Raw genomic sequence first — 14,148 nt, forward strand, 5'->3', positions numbered from 1 at the left:
TCTCGCGCCGCCCTTTGACTCAGAACACGTCCTCGCCGTCCAGAAGCCATCGGGCCGAGGCCTCGCCGTTATCCTTCCGTTTCTATAAATAACTCCCGACGGGCCTCGTCTTCATCTCCAGGGGCCGTCTGGAGGAGAGCATCCCGACAGCAGCGCTCAGCGTTGGACCGCTTCCTTGTCATTCCGCCCCTGGGCACAGAGAGGAGGTCCCGGAGCCTCCAGGGTCACAATGACCCGATCGCCGCCCCTCCAAGCCTCTGAACTAACCCAGAGGACCATGTCACGTATTCCAAACCGCCTTTTAGAATAACTCGTCTCTCACTTCCCGAAATCTGTTCCCACTCTGACCCTCACACTCATCGGTGATACCATTTTCTCTGAAAGACAAACTCCTCCTTTGTGTCTCCTAGTTCTGATTCCAGAGAGGGGGGGGGGGGTGTTGGCCAGCCCCCAAACGATCTACTACCTGCCCCAACACCACCCATCAAGTGGCTCTGTGGCAGAGCGGGGTCGTCCTTCAGTCAGAGGTTCGATTCCCCGGCTCGTCCGTGTCGACGTGTCCTTGGGCAAGACACTTCACCCCAAACACACCTCGCATCGGGGTTTGAATGGATGAATGATTCAATTCAGTTTATATATCCCAATATCACAAATCTGCCTCAGAGGGCTTTACAGTCTGTACACACTCGGCATCCCTGACCTTTGACCTCTCACATCGGATCTGGAACAACTCCCAAGAAATAGAAAAAGAAAAAAACGTTCACTTTCAACTTTCATAATTTCTAATTTGTGATAGTTGGGATAGGAACACGGGACAAGAAAGTCAGAATGTTTTCTCCATATTTTATTCTTCCAGTATGTTTAGAAGCCGTGAACACAAGCGGAAAAATACGTTTCTATATTTATGACTGCAAAGACCTAAAGGAACAAACAGGAAGTGACCTCAAGACCACAGGACACAGTATCGGTCTCAGTATCAAACACCACTTAGAAAATAGACTAATAAAATATATAAAAGCTCTATGTTTTATATACGTGCATCGACTACGACACAGCATTTCATCCGTGTTTAAATTAGCAGCCCAAAAAGGGAAACTAAAAAGGAGTGAAGGGAATAAGTCGTTTCCTTAAAGGCAACTGTGACTGTCTTGGTAGCGTGAACGTTCCCCTCGAGATAGATTATACTTCAGGGTATTCTCACTGGCCTGAGCGCCTTCCTGCCTTCCTTCCCTCCTTTCTTTCTTCCTTGCTTTCCTCCTTCCTTCCTTGCTTGCTTTCCTCCTTCCTTCCTTCCTTCCCTTCCTTTCTTCCTTCCTTCACCAGCTCGATCTTTAAAGAATACAGAACTACTTCATGCGTGTAAACTCTCGCTGCGGTTCTACGAGTGTCCTTCAGAGCTCCGCCTTCCCGTCGCTCGCAGCTCCGCCCTCGGAGGCTCCGCCCTCGGCCACGGGGGCGGGGGAGGGGGAGGCCCCGTCTTTGGGCCGGAAAGCCAAGGAGGCCGAGTTGATGCAGTAGCGTTTGCCCGTGGGTCTGGGTCCGTCGTCGAACAGGTGACCCAGGTGAGCGCCGCACTGAAAACACCAACGGGAAAGATCCTGTTAGTCGATTGGCTCTCAGATAATATCAGTCAATTCAACTCACTGTGAAATACGATGCCCTGTACGCCTCTCAAAACAAACTCTACAAAGCTCTTTGTCTTCTCCGAGCGTCCGCTTGGACGCGGCTGAGTCTGCAGCGTACCTGGCTGCAGGTGGTCTCCACTCGGTGCATCCCGTGGGAGAAGTCATCCGACCCGGTGACGGCCTCCTCCTTCACGAGGTCGGAGAAGGACGGCCAACCTGAACACACGGCGTGGCGTTAGGATGCTGGATGACATCAGCGTGTCCGATAGCTTGGTTTATAAACACCGGCACAACTAAAGACATCGCATCCGCGTCCTGAGGAGCTAATGTTATGAATATTTCCCAGCGTTAACTGTGTGCCATATTGAGTATTTGTGTTTGCCAAACCAGCTCTGAGCCATTGTTCCTGTCATGTGTCCAGAGAGAGGCTCCAACCCAGAACTCTAAGCAGTGATCCTGGAACAGGTCTGGTAGGTGATGTGCAGATGAGGGGGCAGCGCCCCCTGCTGGCTGGTCCGGGACGACACTCAACGGACAGCTCAGAAGGTTCAGAGCAGAAACTGATGCTCAACAAGCTCCATGACCTCCATGACCGAGACATGAAGGCCCATGAGGGGAAAGGATTCAGCACACGATGATGAGTCAGTGGAGATCAGTTCGTGAAAGTGAAGGAGAGTTCAACGCCCAAACAAGGGAAACAGTTTGTTTATATATAGATATAATTAAATAAATATAAATAAATTAAATACATAAATAAAAAGTATATATGTATGAATAAATATAAATCTATTTATATAAATAAATATAAAAATATATAAACACATATATAACTAAATAAAGATAAAACTAGAAAAGAAAAACATATATATAAATACAACTAGATAAATATATATAACTAAATACATAATTAAATATTTATAAATAAACATATATAAATAAATAAAATATATATGTAAATATCATGTATGTATAAAGAAATAAATATAACTAAAAATATATTTATATATATAAATAAATAAAAATAAATATATAAATACGAGGTGAATGATGAGCAAATATCATCATTCATATACATTCACAAACATTGTGAAGATGAAAGCGTGTTTCAGAGAGGTTCCACTTACCCGACCCAGAGTCAAATTTAGTGTTCGAGCTACAGGGAAGACAAAAATATGAAAGCGTTTGTTCATTTCATTGTTTAAATATCTTTCTCCTGTTGCTTTTATAGTGCAGTGGATTATTGTTACCGTACCTGAACAGCACGGCCCCACACACAACACAGGTGTAGGAGCCCTCATCTTTATGATGAGTGAAGCCTCCACTGGAGGCACTGTGGAAAACAACCATAAAATGTAATGTTGTGAGTGAAAATGGACAGAAGAGGAATAGTTATGTTTGCAACATGCTGTTGTCAGAGGAAAACATAGATTATATATTTATGTTTTGACTGTAGAAGCTTCATATGGTCATAAAGATTTAAGCACCAGTTATTTGCTGCGATGCGTTGCATGAAATAATCGTTCTGAAAATATCAACGTACATTGTTTTTGTCCCGATTAAATAAACATGAAAGAATGAAAGGTCAAACAGAAAACTGCTGAAGGTCGTCATCGGAGGAGAGTTCATTATAAAAGATTACTGAGATAAAAACAAACAATATGGACAGAAAGATAATGAATATTGTTAACTGAAGACATTGAACACAACAACATTGAACGCAACACGACAACATTGAACGCAACACGACAACATTGAACGCAACAGGACAACATTGAACTAAACACAATAAAATGTAACTATAAACGACAACATTGAACGCAACACGACAACATTCAACGCTACACGACAACATTGAACTAAACACAACCAAATGTAACTATAAACGACAACATTGAACGCAACAACATTCAACGTTACACGACAACATTGAACTAAACACAACCAAATGTAACTATAAACGACAACATTGAACGTTACACGACAACATTGAACGCAACATTAAACTAAACACGACAAAATTTAACTATAAACAACAACATTGAACGCAACACGACAACATCCAACATTACGCGGCAACATTGAACGAATACCAAAGCGTCCTGCTTGGCGTGGGGCGCCCTTCCTCTCCCTCGGTTCCTCTCCTGGGTCACGCGTACTGTGCCGTGAGTTCATTCTCTTCAGCTCCTCCTGAGGGAAGCTCACCGGCCACGTCTTCTTCGTCCTACATGCTCCTGGTGGGAAGAAGGGACAACAAAGTATGAACTATGCAGATCTTCTGACGGCACCAGGGGAAAATAATCACCCTTACACTAAATCACCCTGACACTACCACTTCATTTCAGCTATTTATCTACGAACAAAACGTGATGTTGAGTCGGAGGAAGGTTTAACAAAGTAGAGGCCAACAAAATTAGCTTACCGCATAATTAAAATGCAGGTATTTGTCTGAAGATATTGGACAGGAGAAGAAGAAGAAGTCCCTGCATGTGTGTGTGTGTGTGTGTGTGTTACTGCCAGCTAATCAGCATAAACTGGATGATGTGAGCTGTTTAGGTTCCTTTATTCTGACATGATAAATATGTCTTTAGTCAAAACTGGAGTTAAAATACAAATGTCATATCTTCAGAAGCTAACTGTGATCAACATATCTTGTTTTTGTCCAAAAAACAAACAAACACAAAAAGGAAGCAAGAAGGTTTTTTTTTTAAATCAACATTAAAGTTAAAACAGAACCACAACAATCGGTGCATGCAAGAAAGCAAAGCGTGAGTCACGTGGTTATTCCGTTGGCCCTGAAAGCAGCACGAGGAGAGCAGTACGCTCAACCGATGCTGGATAGAAAAAGGTACCCTGAAGATGTCTCGGGTCGCCCATGACACGAATGTTTGGATCTTAGACCAGCACCTCAGGAGCCCCCACTGGTGTGAAACAGAGCCGTTTCAAAGCCTTTGAGAATGTTGAGGCCTTAGAGGGCAACGCCTGTTTTGTGCTCAGTGTCTGATAACCTGGAGAGAACCCCACGGAGACTTTTCACTGTTACCGATCTCTCTCTGACAGTCCAACCGAGTCTCTCTCAAGGAGAAGTCTCGTTCCAAAATCTTGCAAGAGGGGATTTTGTTACCAGAAGCCAAAAAGACGGAAACGGCATCGTGTTATCTCGAAGATTTCTCAATGTCAAGGATGAATATTCAGCCGATTTAGACACCGTGGATGAACGTCTCCTCGACTTGCTTGGTCGGACAACATGATCGACGAGATGAAGTCAGAAGGGAAAGAAAAAAGGCTTTGTTTCTCCGGAGGGTTTATTGAGGGAGATTGCAGCGGTCTCCCTCAATACTGGATTGATTTTTTTTGGAATACCAACTTCGGAACCTCTCGTACCTTTTACTCACGCACACACCGTTTGCTGCAAAGATTTGCAAAAGTGAGGAAAGGAAGTGAAAAGGGGGGCTCACGTCATCGTGAACACGCGTGGTAAAGACATGCCGACACACCAGCCAGGTGTTACACCTCAGGGAGGCAAAGCACAGCAGGCACACAACACCCAGAGTCAGTGGACCTGAGGGGAGACTGCAGGACCTCAGAGCTACAGGCTGGCCCTTGGTTATTAGATGCAGCAGGTTGAAGCCCGACATGGCTGCTGGAGAGAGAGAGAGAGAGAGAGAGAGAGAGCGGTACTCCAAACCACCAGGAGAACCCAAACACCTGACAGCCGAGGACTAGGCTGGAGGAAGGGGAGCAGAGGGAGAACACGGGTCAAGGTCATGAACGCCATCGAAGACGAGATGAGTCCGTTTGAGGTTCCCACTGTTAATGCAGAGTTTGAAGGCTGTTGGTTAACAGACATGAAGGACATTAGAACAAACACATATTGATACTTCATCCTGATTGGACGGCAAACTCATCCCTTCATTACGGTCTATATACACACTGTGGTTCAAAAGTTAGGGGTCTCACTTTTTTTTTTTACTCACTTTTATGTATCAAATTAATAGAAAATATAGTCAAGACATTCACAAGGTTAGAGATAAGGATTTTTATTGTAAATATTAATGTTGTTCTTCAAACTTGTGGCTCAAAGGAAGGCCAGTTTTATAGCTTCTCTCACCAGCATAACCGTTTTCAGCTGCGCTCACATAAAAAGGGTTTTCAAGGGTTTTCTACCCCTCCGCTAGTCTTCTAAGGCGATAACACAATGTACCACTAGAACACTGGAGATGGGCCTCTACACACCTCTGTAGAGACTTCATTAAACACCAGAGAATAGTCATGTACACATTAACTATGCAGAGAGGGTATTTATGATTCATTTAATGTTATCTTCATTGAAAAAAACAGAGCTTTACTTTGAAAAACAAGGACATTTCTAAGTGTACCCAAACTTTTGAACAGTAATGTATACAGTGTAGTTTATGCTTTCAGCTGGAGGTGGACAAACAAGTCACAGTGAAATAAAAAAAGGAATTAATTGCTCAATCAACTTTTCAACAACATAAAAACAAAAAAAATCCAAGTCGTTGTAGAGAATAGAACCAGAAACATTCGACGACCCCTCATACCATCATGAAAACATGTACACTCCGCTTGTTTTTTTTTTAATCCCCCGTCCATATTGTGCTTTGCTTCCATCAAACTGTGCAAATAGGAGCTGAAAAGCCATTATGGCGTTAGACATCTGAGGTAACTCATTAAATACTGCTCAACGAGACAGAAACAGAGTCCTTGTTTAACCTTTTTTCCTGGTCCTGAAAACTATTTCGATCAGACTTACAAAATGCATCGTCATGGCCCTCTCGGGCTTCCGTAGCGGTTCCTACTGATGGACTATTAGAGGAATCTGACGGTGTATTTTGCCATTTCACACCTTCACTAAATATGCGTGAATCAAAAGTCAATCCAAAACAAGACACGTCAACATAAGTAATATATAAGATACACACAACATGACCATAAGCATGTGGACACATTGCATCTCTACAGGTACACAAGACCTCAGGTTATTGTTGCGTCTATGTGCACGTTTGACATTTGAAGGCTGGTTTCTCCTCATCAGAACGTCGCTCTGGGCTCACCTCGGAGACGGACCACATTTTGACATTTAGCTGGTTCTGTCCTTCCAGCAGAACTGGGACGACCATTTATTTTGTGCCATTTTTCCTTTGTCCTTGTTGAGTAAGAGACCAGGGGAGGAAATGTACATGTTTTTAGGGGGCAATTCCCCCCCCCCACTGACTTCAACCAGGGGCATTTAAAAAGAAATTTGGAAACTTGTGAAATAACCTTTAACCTTTGTTCAAAATTAATAAATATACTCATTTAGGCTTACAGGATATGAGCAATTGTCATAAAAATAGCAATAATAAGACTATTAGGCAATAATAAGACTATTAGGCAGTAATAAGACTATCAGGCAGTATCAGGCAAGAATCTTGGCGTTATCTTTGATCGGGACTTGTCCTTTAACTCCCACGTAAAGCAAATCTCAAGGACTGCATTCTTTCATCTACGTAATATTTCAAAAATCAGGCACATCTTGTCTCAAAAAGATGCAGAAAAATTGGTTCACGCGTTGAGACTGGATTACTGCAACTCCTTATTATCAGGCTGCTCTAATAAATCTCTTAGGTCCCTCCAGTTGATCCAGAATGCTGCAGCTCGTGTTCTCACTAAAACTAAGAAAAGAGATCACATCACTCCTGCACTAGCTGCTCTGCACTGGCTCCCAGTAAAATCAAGAATCACTTTTAAAATTCTTCTCTTAACGCATAAAGCCTTGATTGGTGATGCTCCATCATATCTTAAGGAGCTTGTCGCCATATTGCCCACTAGAGAGCTACACTCACTAAATGCGGACTACTTGTAGTTCCTAGAGTCTTAAAAAGTAGAATGGAGCCAGAGCCTTTAGTTATCAAGCTCCTCTTTATGGAACCAGCTTCCAATTTCAGTCCGGGAGGCAGACACAGTCACCTCGCTTAAGAGTAGACTTAAGACCTTCCTCTTGACAGAGCTTATAGTTAGGCTGAATCAGGTTCACCTGGTCCAGCCCCTTGATATGCTGCTATAGGCTTATAGCTGCCGGGGACGTTAGGATGCACTGAGTACCTATCTCCTCTTTTTCTCTCCTTATGATGAATTTTCATCTCTCAATCACACGTTACTAACTCTGCTTTCTCCCGGAAGTCCTTTTGACTTTACGTCTCATGGGGTCATCGGACCCTATGAGACGGCATAGATCCATCTGCCTGATGGATCGTCTGGGTCGTGGAATTCCTGCTCATGACACGCCCACTGTCCTGTTGAGACTCCTCCTCCCCACCGCCATCTGCCTGATGGATCGTGGAGGTCTCCATCGTGGAATATGCCTACTATGAACTATTCATACACTGTCATATTCATTGAATGTATTTTAACTCTAAATCTGTCCTTCTGTACACATTACATCTATTGTTCTGTCCATCCTAGGAGAGGGATCCTCCTCTGTTGCTCTCCTGCAGGTTTCTTCCCTTTTTTTCCCCCCTGAATGGTTATTTGGGAGTTTTTCCTGGTCCGATGTGAGGTTTTGGGGCAGGGATGTCTATGTGTACAGATTGTAAAGCACTCCGAGACAAATTTGTAATTTGTGAAATTGGGCTATACAAATAAACTGAATTGAAACTGAATTGAATTGAATTAAGACTATTAGGCAATAATAAGACTATTAGGCAATAAGACTATTAGGCAGTAATAAGACTATTAAACAATAAGACTATTAGACAATAATAAGACTATTAGGCAGTAATAAGACTATTAGGCAGTAATAAGACTATTTGGCAATTATAAGACTATTAGGCAGTAATAAGACTATTAGGCAATAATAAGACTATTCGGCAATAATAAGACTATTAGGCAGTAATAAGACTATTAGGCAGTAATAAGACTATTAGGCAATAATAAGTCTATTAGGCAGTAATAAGACTATTAGGCAATAATAAGACTATTAGACAATTAGACAATAATAAGACTATTAGGCAGTAGTCTACACATTCAAAGTGTTTTCTTAGATTTTTTTGAAAAAAAAACAAACAGAAAACACGAATCAAAGAAAAATATTAAATTGTATTCTTATTTCTTTCTGGTTATTTATTGTTACTAAATTTTTTAAACAACTATTAACAATTATAAAATATTGCTTTGTTTTTTTATAATTCAAAATCAGGAAGTACAGAGCGACAGACACAACAAAGAACAAAAGCAAAGCGCGATTAAATCATCAGAATTATTAGAGGAAATCATGGGGGCATTAGTTGCCCCTCTCCTCGTGACATCAGGGGCCAAATTACATTTCTGAGGGCCAGTTTTGACCTTTGCCCTCGTGATTTCCGACGTTGCAAGAGGCTGACTCCAAGGTTTTGCGGTGAAATGTAAACGTAAGCAAACTTAACATTTGGTCTCATGTAATATACATTCAGACTTCCACACCGCAGACTACCACTCAGAACGGATGAGACACGCAGGGGTGAAATCCACGGGCGTTGTTGTTTTTAGCCGGCAGAGAGAGAGCGAGAAAGAGAGAGAGGGGGGGATGAAGAAGAGAAAAAGACACAGAGAGGACGAAAGAGAGTCACACCAGGCCACAGCCACAGGTTACTCTACCTAGGAGAGCAGCAGGCGGTGGGGGGGGGCGGCCGAGGGCACGATGCAGGGCGGCCGAGAGACCACGTCTCAAGAGGACGGCCATGAGACACACTGGAGAGAGACAGAGGGGAGGAGAGAGACGGACGGGAGGAGAGAGAGAGACAGGAAGGAGAGAGATGGACGGGAAGGAGCAGAGAGACAGACAGGAAGGAGAGAGACGGAGGGGAAGGAGGAGAGAGACGGACGGGAAGGAGGAGAGAGACAGACAGGAAGGAGGAGAGAGACGGACGGAAGGAGGAGAGACGGAGGGGAAGGAGGAGAGAGACAGACAGGAAGGAGGAGAGACGGACGGGAAGGAGGAGAGAGACAGACGGGAAGGAGGAGAGAGACAGACGGGAAGGAGGAGAGAGACAGACGGGAAGGAGGAGAGAGACGGACGGGAAGGAGGAGAGAGACAGACAGGAAGGAGAGAGACGGACGGGAAGGAGGAGAGAGACAGACGGGAAGGAGGAGAGAGACAGACGGGAAGGAGGAAAGAGACAGACGGGAAGGAGGAAAGAGACAGACGGGAAGGAGGAAAGAGACAGACGGGAAGGAGGAGAGAGACAGACGGGAAGGAGAGAGACGGACGGGAAGGAGGAAAGAGACAGACGGGAAGGAGGAGAGAGACAGACGGGAAGGAGGAGAGAGACGGACGGGAAGGAGGAGAGAGACAGCCGGGAAGGAGGAGAGAGACAGACGGGAAGGAGGAGAGAGACAGACGGGAAGGAGGAGAGAGACAGACGGGAAGGAGGAGAGAGACGGACGGGAAGGAGGAGAGAGACAGACAGGAAGGAGAGAGACGGACGGGAAGGAGGAGAGAGACAGACGGGAAGGAGGAGAGAGACAGACGGGAAGGAGGAAAGAGACAGACGGGAAGGAGGAGAGAGACAGACGGGAAGGAGAGAGACGGACGGGAAGGAGAGAGACGGACGGGAAGGAGGAGAGAGACGGACGGGAAGGAGGAGAGAGACGGACGGGAAGGAGGAGAGAGACAGACAGGAAGGAGAGAGACGGATGGGAAGGAGGAGAGAGACGGACGGGAAGGAGGCGAGAGACAGACGGGAAGGAGGATAGAGACAGACGGGAAGGAGGAGAGAGACGGACGGGAAGGAGGAGAGAGACAGACAGGAAGGAGAGAGACGGACGGGAAGGAGGAGAGAGACGGACGGGAAGAAGCAGAGAGGGTGAATTATTAAATAGATTTATTGACCGTTCCTTTGGCTTTCTGTATAGACGCAATTGTGGCTTTTTTCTATTATAGACACAATGAATAATTAAAAAGGATGATTGATTTATGAATATACACCAGCGTTCAAAAGTGTGGAGTCACCCAGACAATGTTGTGTTTTCCATGAAAACTCACTTTTATTTATCATATGAATAGAAAATATAGTCACGACATTCACAAGGTTAGAAATAATGATTATTACTTGAAATATTAATTTTGTTCTTTAAACTTGTGGCTCAAAGGAAGGCCAGTTGTATAGCTTCTCTCAGCAGCATAACTGTTTTCAGCTGCGCTCACATACTAAGGGTTTTCAAGGGTTTTCTACCCCTCCGCTAGTCTTCTAAGGCGATAACACAATGTACCACTAGAACACTGGAGATGGGCCTCTACACACCTCTGGAGAGACTTCATTAACACCAGAGAATAGTCATGTACACATTAACTATGTAGAGAGTATTTATGATTCATTTAATGGTATCTTTATCGAAAAAAACAGAGCTTTTCTTTGAAAAATAAGGACATTTCTAAGTGACCCCAAACTTTTGAACAGTAGTGTATAAGTACATTTTCAGGGCTTCAGCCTGATCACCAGATGAAGGTTGGACGACAGCGGTCACATGATAGAGACGCATATCCAAAGCCAGACAAAGAGCCAAGAGGAACATGAACGGTCAAAAACAAAAAAGGACTGGAGTCGCTCGGGTGCTCAACCATGCAGTTGAAATGAGATCTCACAGACACGCAGTGCAGGTGATGTGAGGGGAGGAGCCTAAACAAGACCAGGGTTTAGACAAGGCAGTATTTCACAAGCGGACTCAAGTTTTCAAGCATCGACTTCGGCAATTTCACCGTCGACTTCTTGTTTTGTTTTTCCCCAATCAATGAACAGAAGTTAACGCGGAGTGAGGGTTCTGAGCTAAAGCGTACCACGATGTGTGGTCTATCGATTACTGATCACGCTGTATAGAAGAAGACTTGAAACTAGAGATTGAGACATAAACTCTTGTTTATAATGTTTGAGGGAATAAATCAAGTCATTTATATATACTTCAATACAACTAGAGGAGTCGCGCCCTGGTGGTCAGTAGAGAGAATGCAGCATTAACACATGAAGCATAGACTTCTATACAACCAGAGCAGTCGCCCCCTTGTGGTTAGGAGAGAATGCAGCTTTAAGACATGAAGCAGAGACTTCTATGCAACCAGAGGAGTCGCCCCCTGAGGACCGCCACTTATCTATGATACTATGACAATATGTTCTCCTGTCATGCTTCAGACAGGCGTTATACTAAATTGAGTCCCATTATTCTTTCCCCACATGATTTAGAGTCTATAAGCATTTTAAGCTTCATCCCTACGGTTCGTACTCTCAACAAAATATGAAAAGGGTATTCCATGGACTTTTCTCAATGCGTATTTATGATTAGTTACAAATGTTGAATCCATTTCCTCCTGAACGAAACGTTTGCAAAGCCCTCGTGAATCATTTAAAACCTTCTTACTCTCCGTTTCCCAGCATCCTCTGCGGTCGTGCTTTAGGATATAACTCCCCACACGGCCATCGTCCCCTGAGGAAGAAGCTCACCTATACTTTCAGGTGTCGTTTCTTTCCGTGCTCTCTCCGTTTCTCGGCTCCGTGCAACTCATCTGCTCGTGGAATGAGGTCAGCCGCACAACTCCAAAACCAAACAATGACCACATATTCTGGTGCTGGCAGCAGCACGACGACTGAAGCCCCCCCGAGGGGCCACAGAGCCACAGTTACAACACACACCGGTTTTAACACTGTGGGTGCCAGATGCCAAACATCTCATAGGTAAAGGTTAGACCCTCTGTGGGACAGAAGGGATGACGTCATGACTGCTACAACAGACCCGTTCTATAGCAGGCATTTAACATTCAAATTGTAAAAAGAAATGTGGGCTAAAAGTCACACAAATTGATATGAGAATATCGAGTAAAGTGTGAGTTATGGAGAAGATGCAGTACCGTTTCAGGCCACAACGAGGTGTCGTAGGACTAGTGGCGCTGTTGCAAGAGGCAGTTACATCCGCCTGCTTCCGCATCATAACTACGTAGCTTAGTGAAAGTGGAGTTCACTTTTCCTAACTCCTCAAGACTTCTCCTTCCCATCTTTCCTTGGCCCCGTGACGTTTACCACAGAGGTTATGCTTAGCCGTTAGGAGGTAATTTGTTACCTTGCTCCTTGATCGCGTCTACTCCGCTGGCGTTAGCTACGTAACTAACGCTACCTACGTAACTAACGCTACCTACGTGACAGGTCAAAGTCGTCGGGCGCTACATGGTAAGAGTTATTTGGAGCCCAGAAGTAACAGCAACTTAACACAGTACTTATCTGACAGGTTGGCAATCCGTGCTGAAAAAGAAGAGTATTGTTTCTAAGCTAGCTAACATATGCTCCGTGTCACTGTGACTATCGGTCCTTTCGTAGCTCCGCGAGTTACTCCGTACATTGCCGAACTTACCCGAAACAAACAGCAGCAGGACGGCGACGTTCGCAGTGAATCTCCGCGCCTCCAGCGTTGTTCTGCCGGTGTGGTGCACGCAGACGGTTCGGATACAGGCGAGGCTGAGGCGCGCGTGCGCGTGTGCAGAACAACAGAGCTCCCGCACATCTCCAATTATGGCCAGCACCCGGCCTCGTGACGTCACAGTGGAAGCTTCAGCAGCAATGAAGCGAAGCAGCAGCTCCATTAAAACTACTTCTGATGTTCCGGTAGAGTACTTTACCTTTTATATATATATATATATATATATATATATACACACATCTATACAAATATATATATACACACATATATATAAACAAATATATATATACACACATATATATATAAATTAGGGCTGTCAATCGATTTAAAAAAATTAACTAATTAATCGCACATTTTGAAATTGCGATTAATTAATCGCGATTAATCGCAATTAATCGCAATTAAAAGTTAAAAGTTAAAAGTTCATTCTTTTTAAAGACCAAACTTCACACAGAGCTGTGTTTCAAAGAGGCTCCTACCTATAAAGTGCCAGCGAGGTATTTAATATTGTGGATGATAAATTGTTTCTTCAGTGAAACATCAGATTAGTAAAAAATATATATATATTGAGACCCCATTGGTCCTGTCATCTTTAACACTGAACAACAGCAGAACCAGTGGCCTTGGTAACTGACTGACATTCACATATGTCCTGTTCACCCTCTGGAGGCTGGGGGCATTTTATACATTAAAAAAAAAAAAAAAAAATCACCTTTTAAAGGCGTTTGCATATGACACATACCCCCGTGTTCTACATCAAACATTCCAGAACAATCTCAGCTCTATTCAATGAGGCTCATTGTCCTCGTGCCGTGTTCTCTGGTTCTCTGACTGACAGGCTGCTAAATGAGCCTAACATGTGAGGTGGGAGGTCCTTTGTGATTTACTGAGTGTTCATTGGTTGTTTTTTCCCCAAAATGTTGACAGACAAACGGATTGACCAATCACGTTGAAGGTTTCGTGTGTCGAGTTCTTTCCGCGGCGTCACCCGACACGTCGCCCCTCCGTTCCTCTGTGTCTCAGAGGGGGAAACGGGAGGAAGGAGAGCAGGAGGAAACCCGACTGATTCATCCACGAGTTTAAACTG

General features: G+C 44.1%; 1 protein-coding gene across 1 annotated transcript; it reads right to left on the minus strand.

The window, feature by feature from the left end:
* Positions 1 to 823: 823 nt before the first annotated feature.
* On the minus strand, positions 824 to 13,239 carry msrb3 (methionine sulfoxide reductase B3). The gene is made up of 7 exons (XM_056424830.1): positions 12,996 to 13,239; positions 9,258 to 9,350; positions 3,759 to 3,856; positions 2,878 to 2,957; positions 2,750 to 2,778; positions 1,744 to 1,841; positions 824 to 1,574 (listed from the first exon to the last, which is right to left on the minus strand). Exons 1-7 carry the CDS (start codon positions 13,222 to 13,224, stop codon positions 1,392 to 1,394), a joined length of 810 nt encoding a protein of 269 aa, XP_056280805.1. The 5' UTR covers positions 13,225 to 13,239; the 3' UTR covers positions 824 to 1,391.
* Positions 13,240 to 14,148: the final 909 nt, after the last annotated feature.

Source organism: Pseudoliparis swirei, chromosome 10 (genome assembly GCF_029220125.1).
Source record: "Pseudoliparis swirei isolate HS2019 ecotype Mariana Trench chromosome 10, NWPU_hadal_v1, whole genome shotgun sequence".
Taxonomy (NCBI): domain Eukaryota; kingdom Metazoa; phylum Chordata; class Actinopteri; order Perciformes; family Liparidae; genus Pseudoliparis; species Pseudoliparis swirei.